This window comes from Saccharomyces mikatae, assembly GCF_947241705.1.
Source record: "Saccharomyces mikatae IFO 1815 strain IFO1815 genome assembly, chromosome: 12".
Lineage (NCBI taxonomy): Eukaryota > Fungi > Ascomycota > Saccharomycetes > Saccharomycetales > Saccharomycetaceae > Saccharomyces > Saccharomyces mikatae.
The window spans coordinates 828,718-838,697 of NC_079267.1; the positions used below are offsets into that span (position 1 = coordinate 828,718).

The 9,980-nt window shown below is 39.6% G+C and overlaps 4 protein-coding genes across 4 annotated transcripts; 2 read left to right on the plus strand and 2 right to left on the minus strand.

Annotated features, from left to right (window-relative positions):
* Nucleotides 1-13: 13 nt before the first annotated feature.
* SGD1 (Sgd1p) lies at nucleotides 14-2,713 on the minus strand (the record flags this gene model as incomplete). Its single annotated transcript, XM_056224442.1, has 1 exon — nucleotides 14-2,713. The coding sequence occupies one exon, from the start codon at nucleotides 2,711-2,713 to the stop codon at nucleotides 14-16; it is 2,700 nt and encodes an 899-aa protein (XP_056078360.1).
* A 263-nt stretch (nucleotides 2,714-2,976) lies between these two features.
* On the minus strand, nucleotides 2,977-5,499 carry VRP1 (Vrp1p; the record flags this gene model as incomplete). The annotated part of the gene is made up of 1 exon (XM_056224443.1): nucleotides 2,977-5,499. One exon carries the CDS (start codon nucleotides 5,497-5,499, stop codon nucleotides 2,977-2,979), a length of 2,523 nt encoding a protein of 840 aa, XP_056078361.1.
* Nucleotides 5,500-6,259: 760 nt separating this feature from the next.
* Nucleotides 6,260-7,198, plus strand: RPP0 (60S ribosomal protein uL10; the record flags this gene model as incomplete). The annotated part of the gene is made up of 1 exon (XM_056224444.1): nucleotides 6,260-7,198. The coding sequence occupies one exon, from the start codon at nucleotides 6,260-6,262 to the stop codon at nucleotides 7,196-7,198; it is 939 nt and encodes a 312-aa protein (XP_056078362.1).
* A 609-nt stretch (nucleotides 7,199-7,807) lies between these two features.
* On the plus strand, nucleotides 7,808-9,262 carry SPO77 (Spo77p; the record flags this gene model as incomplete). The annotated part of the gene is made up of 1 exon (XM_056224445.1): nucleotides 7,808-9,262. One exon carries the CDS (start codon nucleotides 7,808-7,810, stop codon nucleotides 9,260-9,262), a length of 1,455 nt encoding a protein of 484 aa, XP_056078363.1.
* Between the last annotated feature and the right edge of the window lie 718 nt (nucleotides 9,263-9,980).

Genomic DNA, 9,980 nt, shown 5'->3' on the forward strand with positions numbered 1-9,980 from the left:
TTACAAAGTCTCATTACGAATCTATATTTTCCAACTCTCCACCTATAATGGAATTGGCAGCCTGTGAAGCCCACGCCAATCTTCTTTCATCTCTATCAAAAGTTTTATCACCTTTTTTTCCAGAAAGAAAATTATGATACCTGAATTTCTTGTTAATGAACCACCTTAAACCTTTTAGAATAAATAAGGTATTTTCTGATTTAACGTTTTTTGTTAAAAGATCTCGCAATGAGTCATCAGAATAGATTACACGCCTGTTTCCTTTTCCATCCTTCTTGAGTTTTCTCTCACTCTTTTTAGCTACGGCCAAAAATAACTGATATAAAAGTACCTCCATAAATAACATCCCTTCAGTGTTTAGCCCACCCATGAATGGAACATGCTTAAAGACATCCAATTTTAAAATATCATTCGCAAGTAACGATCCGAAAAACCTCCCCTGATTGGAGATTCTAGCCAGTTCCTTATCATCATCTAACTCATCTTCCTCATCAGCATCACTTTCAGAATCGGATTCTTTATGTTCAAACTTTTTTATCACATCCCAAAACAGGAACTGAAAGGATTTTGATAAATTACCATACCTTTCACAGATTTTACTTGTGACTAATGCGTAGTAATGATTATAGCCATTGGATCCACTATCAGCTAAAAGACAATGTAAAATAATTCTTGGAATTTCAAGCACTTGCTTATTCTTCAAGCTTAACTTTTCAAGTTTGCTAAATGCATCTAAATAGTCTTGTGCGGACATAATGCTTATAAATATAGCTCTTCGAATATCAGTATTCATGCGCTGTTGCCTGGCGATAATATTCCAGTCTGGAATATCATCAAGAAGATCATCTTCAATTAATATTTTCGCTTTCTTGGATTTACTGGTATCACCTTCATTGTCACTTGGGACCTCAAAAGCGTTTTCCATGTTTCCTCGCCAAGAAGCGCCAACCAACCACCATTTTCCTTTTGTGCTAATGTTCTTGATATCGTCGAGGGAAACCTGTAAAGGCTCTTGAGAAGAAGATGATTTTAAAATAGTTTGCAAGTTCTTTTTCAATGCATGATGATCTGTCGCCAAAATAGAGGGTTTCAATCTGTTGTTTTTCAAGTCAGACATGGTATCCAGTAAGAATCTCAATCTTGGACTCTGTTCTTTCAAATTGTTGGCATTCTTCAACAGCTCCGACCGTATATCTCGCAATGCAGATGGATCATCACCACGGATTAGTGGGCCTGAAACAGAGACAACTCGTAGAAGTAACTCAGTGGTAAATTCGTTAGGATCTGATACAAATATACGAATAATATCATATATTAGTCGACATGAAACAAATCCAAAATTATAACAATATGATAGCAGGGTTGCAATATTGCTACATATTTTGGAGATGAATTTATCTTGTTGATTGTTTAAAATGTTATCCTTTTCCTCTTCGTAATGTTGCAAAAATGCTTCTACAGTTTTCTGAATAAAAAAAGCACCCATCTCAACACCTCTTAGTTTCGATAATGTGTATGCAACTGCGGCATAATTCATTATAAACCCATCTAATAGCTTCTGGTTTTGGCTAATAATGTTCAATATTCCTTTGCTTAACGATTCTGTAACATATTGCCTAGGAAAGGAATCATACAAACTGTTCAAAGTAGTGATAATAATTGTAATGTTAGAATCTGAAAGCTTGTTCAGCGACGAGTTAACCTTCTTCCTAATTTCAGCCAAAACGGCACTGTTCCCACTATCATCTAATTTATTTCTTAGTGATGGTGGAACATAATTCCGTTCACTTTGTGTTGGAGCTATATAAGGATTCTCCTTTTCTCTTGTTTCGTCGTAATCCGAATCCATAATGCTGTCGCCATCAGAGTCATCAGACTCACCAGAGTTTTCAAAATCAGAAGTTGAAAGATCATCATCTGAGGAAAATGCTTTTTCACTTACTGCATCATCTGGATTTATGGCATTGGTTTCTGTGGCAAAATCACCATACTCTTCATCGCTTTTACCATAATCCTCGAAATATTCCAAACCTTCTAGAAGTCCACCGATAGCATCAAATTCATCTTTTGCGTGTATAGCCTTCCTTTCCCCTTTCAAGCCTAACTTTTTCGCATAGTATTGCATATCCATCTCGTCTCTTTCAAGTGCCGACCTGTCCGAAGGGGCCAATGGATAACTAACAAAACTCTCATTAGTGTCTTTATTAGGAGTATGCTTCCTTTTACTTGCGTTAGCCTTGATTTTTCCTGGCTTTTCTGCTCTTTCATCGCTCTTTTTCTCCCGTTTCAGTTGTTTGAGTTTCTTCATTGTTTCTTCGACAGACATTGTTTGCTCGCTATCAATTTTCGATTCTCCACTGGTGAATTCTTCGTAGTTATCCCAGTTTTCATTAGTTTCAGATTCATCTGAAGAGATTAGGTGTCTACCGTTGGCATGCGTGACTACTTTCTTTTTACCCAAATTCACACTCCATTTATTAGATGCTGATGTTGATTTTAATTGATTCAATTTTGCCTCTCTAGTTGTAGTACTTTTACGCTTCTTTTCAGCCCGTTCCATCCTTCTCTTTTCTTTACGGCCCAAATGTTTGCCATTCCCTCGTTTTCTCTTTCTTCCTTCTGCAATGGAAAACCTATCATCCTGACTGTAGTCGAGAGTCTTTAACTCGTCCAAAATAACGCCTGGAATTCTGATGCCGTCTGTTTTCTGCATTACTTCCTTTAGATTGCTGCTTTAGGTCAAACTTTTTTTATTAATACAAAGGATCCAGAATAATTCAAATGTTCGTTTATGTCAGCTCATCGCAATCATTTTTCTGCCGGATTACAAATTTTCTTTGCGAAAGCGAACAAGAAACCAACCGGTTCAAACCTTGAAGGATTACAGATGCCCTACATAATAATTTATACAAAAACAAGATATCGAGCAGTAAAATCTCTGCTTCTCAAATGATTTATTATGAACTAAACAAATACTTACGTAGATAATGTCAAATCTAATGGCACACTACTACCTTTGCCACTTGGATAAAGTTTTGTTTTATTTTGAAAGGGACGTGGCTTAGGAATTTGAGAGACGTTGGTCCATTTAAATCTTGAATCATCTATAATAATCTTTTCGTTTCCGGATTTGGCTCCAAGAGTAGAATTCGATCCACTTATGGTATATTTACCAACGTCAACATCTGGTTGATTTGTATGCGTGTTATGCCCGTGCTGCAGCGTCGGTTCACCAGTCGAAAATAACCGCTGTTTGAGGTTTTTGTTGGGACTATTAGAGGGAACATCGCCTATCGTCGATGTACTTGTTTGTAAAGTTGGTGGTGGGGGCGGTGACTTTAAAGAATTATTCGAAATTGATTCAGTTTCAGTACGAGTAGGAAATGTAGGAGCAATAGGGGGGCCAGATGATATTGGGGGAGGAATGGCTTGCTGAGGAAGACTTGGAGCACTGTGTGTTGGTAACGGTGGAGCTGCCACAACTGGGGGAGCGGGTTTTTCGATATTCGAAGAAGGAAGTACGTCATGTAATAAAGAAGCAGCAGGGGTACCATTATTACCATCGCCTAGTGAAATTGGTGGCACTGGTGGAGGTGGAACATGCCCAGGTAGGGAAGGTGCCTTTACTGTTCCTACCCCCTTCGTTGTTTCATCTTTATCGTGAGCATGGCCATCTGCTGATGGCATCGAAATCTGAAGTGGTGCTTTAGGCGGAGGTGGGGCACTGATAGGCAAAGGTGGTACCATAGTGTTCGGACGGGCAGATGGCAGATTAGGGGCATTAGAAGATGTCTGTTTATGTAACTTGGACTCAATCTCATCTAAAAACGACATACTTTTTTGACTTGAATGTTTTGGTGAATTTACAGGTGGAATAGTAGCGGAAGTGTTTACGCTATCATTTGCAGTCGATCCTATCACATCTTCCTGTTTATCTTGAGTAGTGTATCCGGTACTACCGCCAACCACAAATCTATCATCCCTCTTATTTTGAATCTCAGCAAGAAACGGTAAGGCACCTCCGGGTGTAACAGAAGAAGACGTAGGAGGTATTTCAGATTGCTTGTTGAACGCCGACGGCTTGCTGGTTATGAGTGTTGGAGGAGGAGGAGGAGATGGTACAGGTGCCACTGCCGGCAGAGTATTATTATTATTATTATTATTATTATTAGTAGTAGTAGGAGGAGCAGAAGGAGGAGGAGGGGGTGGAGGAGGGGGTGCTGGTGTTGCAGGAATAGATGATGCTGGCAAAATAGAAGATGTCGAAAAAGAAGGAGGAGGAGGAGGAGGAGGAGGAGGAACGGGAATTGAGGAAGTTTTGCTGTTAGGCATAGAGGTGATGTTTAGTAACGATGAAGGTGAAGGAGCAGGAGCTGCTGATACATTATTAGACAATACAGAATTCAGGGTTGGTGGTGGTGGTGGAGGTGGAGCAGGGGCTGGCGTTGGTTTTTTAGATTTTGCAGGAATCACGTTTGACAGTAATGTTGGAGGTGGCACGGTAGGCGGCAATGGCGGAGCATGCGATGTAGGGATGGGCGGTGCAGATGATGGCATTGCAGGATGTATGGTAGACCTGACATTCTCGGTTTGCTTTTCTGCTAAAGTAGCATCATCAACTATTCCTCGCTCAGACCTTCTAGCATTGATTTCAGCCAAAAATGGTAGTCCTCCTGCAGGAACTTCTTCTTCAGAAGAAGATGGTGGTGGCGGTGGTGGCGCGTTGGCTGCAGGTTTAAGGTTTTTGGAATCCAAGCTAAATGCTGGAACAGGAGGAGGGGGTGGCGCCTGAGGAGGGTTATTGGCAGGTGATGGTAGAGTAGCTGATGGTAAAGGGAGAACTGAGGCACTCGGAAATGATGTATTGGAACTTTTCCTTTGATGGCTTCTGCGCGCTGGCCTTACTGTAGGCATATGTGGCCTATTTTGCGGCACTTTTGGAGTGGAAGCACTTTGTAATGGACGTGGTGGTGCTGTAAATGACGGTACATTAGGAATAGGAGGAGCACCGGAAGATGGAACGCTGGGAATTGGAGGTGCAGAAGACGATGGCATACTAGGCACAGCAGGTGCAGACGATAATGGTACATGAGGAATGGGAGGGGCCGTCACAGAGGGTGCCGCACCCAGTACCGGTGGTGCATTTAACGATGAAGATGATTTAATGCTTGGATTATTGACATGTTTTAACTTCGGTACCCCTCCAGCCAAAATATCGCCAAGTTGCGGACCTCCCATCCCAGGGATTGGAGGAGCTGACATAGAGGGTCCTTTACTGCTAACAGTGCCAGAACTGCCTGGAGCGGATGAAATGACACCACCTCCGACAATTGGGGCACTCCTATCATTGGTTTCTGCCTTTTTTAGTTTCATACCTTTTCTAATGTCACCTAAAAGGGCGTCACGTCCTTGCATAACGGATGTGGCTGGTTTAGGAGCACTACCACCGCCCAATGCTGGAGGAGGAGGTGGAGGAGGTGGAGCTGGAGCACCTGCCATTTCTAAAACTTTCTGTAAATAAGATGCGTCTATTCAGGAAAAAAATACGCTGTATCTGGTCCTATTTCCTATCTCATTTCAAAGATTTTCTTAATAATTCCATGATTTTGTTAACTCTTTATTGACCATGCGAATTATTGTTAAGGCCCCTATTTGGCGGTGATCGTGCCCGTAAGCGGTGATCAGATAAATCACATCCGTCATTTCAAAGAAGCTCTTGGTAAACTGTATTCAAGAAAAATGAATATTCAAGATTAAAATTCCTGAAGTTTCTACAAATACTTTACTACGTAATCCTTTTCTAATAAGTTTGGTCGTTTGTCTTCTAGAAATTTTGTGTACTTTTTTTAACCAAATCCTGAATCAAAAGAGAATAAGTTGTGAAGTACATGAAATGAATTTAATATCATCACTTTGTTTAGGACCTTCTTGAATGAATTGTATTCCGTACGCTATTAGCTATGCTGCTTGAAACAATTACATAGGCCTACTTTGCCCGCTTAACATCCGAACATTTCCGAGCTTATTTTTTTCTAAAAACTCAGTTTTTTTTCAGAAAAGCACTTCTACTGAAGTGAGCGCAAAACATTACTGAGCTGCGAATAACTGACAAAAAAAAGATTCTATGTTATAAGTAATTTAATGAGTATTTGTCTCAGAAATTTTGGTTGTTTTAACAATATTCAATCGTAAGACATATAAGCGGAATACCTTTAAACATCCTGCAAACAATCTAATAAACACATATAATAAGTTTGAAATGGGAGGCGTTCGTGAAAAGAAAGTTGAATACTTTGCTAAATTAAGAGAATACTTGGAAGAATACAAGTCTTTGTTCGTTGTTGGTGTCGACAATGTTTCTTCCCAACAAATGCACGAAGTCAGAAAAGAATTGAGAGGCAGAGCTGTCGTCTTGATGGGTAAGAACACTATGGTCAGAAGAGCTATCAGAGGTTTCTTATCTGACTTGCCAGACTTCGAGAAATTGTTGCCTTTTGTTAAAGGTAATGTTGGTTTCGTTTTTACTAACGAACCATTATCTGAAATCAAGGAAGTCATTGTTTCCAACAGAGTTGCTGCCCCAGCTAGAGCTGGTGCCATTGCCCCAGAAGACATTTGGGTCACAGCCGTTAACACTGGTATGGAACCAGGTAAGACTTCTTTCTTCCAAGCTTTGGGTGTCCCAACTAAGATTGCTAGAGGTACCATTGAAATTGTTTCCGATGTTAAGGTCGTTGATGCCGGTAACAAAGTTGGTCAATCTGAAGCTGCTTTGTTAAACTTGTTGAACATCTCTCCATTCTCTTTCGGTTTGACTGTTGTTCAAGTTTACGACAATGGTCAAGTCTTCCCATCCTCCATCTTGGATATCACTGATGAAGAATTGGTATCTCACTTCGTGTCTGCCGTCAGCACCATCGCTTCCATCTCTTTGGCTATTGGTTACCCAACCTTGCCATCTGTAGGTCACACTTTGATCAACAACTACAAGGACTTGTTAGCTGTTGCCATTGCTGCTTCTTACCACTACCCAGAAATTGAAGAATTGGTTGACAGAATCGAAAACCCAGAAAAATACGCTTCTGCTGCTCCAGCTGCTGCTTCCGCTGCCTCCGGTGACGCTGCTCCAGCTGAAGAAGCTGCTGCTGAAGAAGAAGAAGAATCCGATGACGACATGGGTTTCGGTTTATTCGATTAAGAAGTGCAACATGAATTATTGATTTAATTTCATACTTATTATTTTATAATTAAATAACATTAATCCTATTCGATTCATTTTATTATACGCCATTCTTTGGCTGCTTAGGTAACGCAAAGTGGTTAGTGGAACAACTTTACATCTATTCTTTCTTCGGACAGCCCTGTCTATGAATTGCATTTATTTAGTGCGCCTTATCGGAAACATATTCATACTTCAGGTAATTTTGGTGTTTTGGTTCACATATATCTTTCTAAATGCTGAGGGTAAGATTCGGGAAACAGAAAAGGAAGCTGCTATACTACCCTCCACACCTCATGTGTGGCTTCGGGTAAAAGTGTCACCCTCACCATTTACAGATTACTGAGTACAAAACTTGTTTTTCTTTACCGTCGCTTTATTCTTGAAAGATGTAATATTAAAGAAGCGTCACAAAATCAAATACTGCCAGAGGATAGCGAAGAAAAGCAAAAGGGGAAACTACCGCCTTGGTGATTGTTAATTAGAAATTATCACCAAAAAAGATTCTACTTTTAATAATAGAATGTTTTCGGGCATAGAAACAGCCTGTAAAAAATAAACTCAAGAAAACTGATAAAAGAGTAGGATATGTTCCGAAAGAAAGGTAATTCAGAATTTAATGTGGAGAATGATTTCTTTCTCCCTCTGGAATGTGAATACGCTCCAACTCCACAAGAGAGTGTGACTTCAAAGAGGAAGTTATGTATAGTAAAAAATTCAAATTTTTTTCCTTTGAATGATACGTCATACTCATCGCAAAACAATTCAATAAATGATAAAAACAGCCAATCATCTTACGGTAGCATGAAAACAGTTGGAAACAGCTACTCTAACCGCTCAATTCCGGTAAAACTCAATGAAACGAGAGGAGGAAGATGGGACAGCATACATAATGACAGCATCTTCAATTCGAACTGTCACCCCAATAATAAGAATTACTCATCACCGTTTCATAAAAATATTCTGAGTAAGAACTATAACGATAAAGCAGAGTCCGACCTTTCAAAAAATAATAAAAAATCCGATACCCTCCGCCCTGGTACAGCATGCTTTGTACTCAGTATTGCAGACAAAGACGTCATCGAATTTAATATGGACATTCAAGCGCCTTTTGTCGACTTACTTTCTGGCGTCACACTTGAAAAATGTTCGTTGACGCTAAATGAAATAAATAAAAAACTTTTTAATACACTCTATGATTTTCGAGTAAGCAAACACAACCCCGAAGAAAACTTGATTGAACTAATACTTCCAAACTGTGTGGATTTACTACACCTGTTTGAAGAAATTGAAATCCTTACCACTTCTTGTGATGAGGTGTTTGAAAGATCCACTTTTATCAACACCATTGAGTTCATTGTGCACGATATTTGGGTGGAAACATTAACAAGGAACCTGTGTTTATTCCATATGTTGGATGCAGATTTAAAATGTTGCAGAGATAAATATATAATTTGCAAGTTGAAAGGTCGATTTTCCTCGACGAACATAATGGGGATACTAGAGAATTTGAAACATTTCCCCAGCTCCATCTTGGAAACTTTTGAATTCGGAATTAAGCTAAAGGAACAAGATCAGTGTAACAATAGCAGCGCTATCATGAACTACGTTGTTTTCAACAGGACCTTTTGCACAATTGTTCTGGAGATTCAAAAATGCTTCATCATGATCGTCAAATTCATGCACTCCGTCGATCTTCTACAAAAATTTTCCACCGATGTATTTTTATCATTTATCGAAACCTTGATAAAAATTGTCTTTGAACATCAGATTCCACAGCTGTTTTTGGGAATCGATGAGATTATTGAACTGTGGTTAAAGGACGATGTCATAGAACGCCGACAACTATTGGGCGTATGGTGCAGCGCAATAGTCCGTGACTTGAAGAAAAATCAAGCAACAGATATTTCGAATACAGAATCTGAATCCATCACTTCAAGTACAGAGGATGATGAAGACAGTCTTCAATTCAATAAATGGGATGTAATTGCTCCGTTTATTGAAAATGTCAAGGCGCTGCAGCAACCAAAGCCCTGCACATAAGGCAAAGATAACGGGACGACCCCATAAGAATATATACACCAAAAATATCAATCTCTTGCCTTTTCGTGCTCTAGCAAACTTTATACCATATCATAAACGCAATCCATCTACACTTCAATCTTCTTCACGCATCGGCTTGTACATATCGTGTTATACGATCATTTTAAAGAATAAGCAAGAATACTAATTAAGAAATTAAAAGCGAGGTAAAATAACGATACGCTTCAAATTTCTTCAGGGTTAACTGCGACAGAAACGTAACGTAACTACCGGTTTTTAGCGGGCCAAGAACGGGTTCCAATGAAGTACGATCATACGCCTATCCGTCACCACAGGGGGTAAGCACAGATGCGGAAGGAGAACCTTTTTTTTGCCTATCGCGATATCTTATCCAACCCACTTGCTAACAGACATAAAGAAAAGTAAGAAATCTATAGAAAAAGAAAAGAGAAACCATGTACTGACAATCACCAGTCTATAGTAAGCGCCATTTTTTTTTTCTGTATCGGGACCTGCTTACCGCTTTTCTTCCGTCTAACGCGTTTCAAAACTTTAATTCTACTGCTACCGACTCTTTCGAAATATTTTCACGCGTCTTCGTGCTGCTTTAGCTATCCGATTTTTGCCACTTGGATTTCTATTATAGGAAATTATTCCTACTTTCTTGGGCGATGAATTTTCGCGTTTGAGATAGACAAGAAGAATTTCTTTTTTTTTG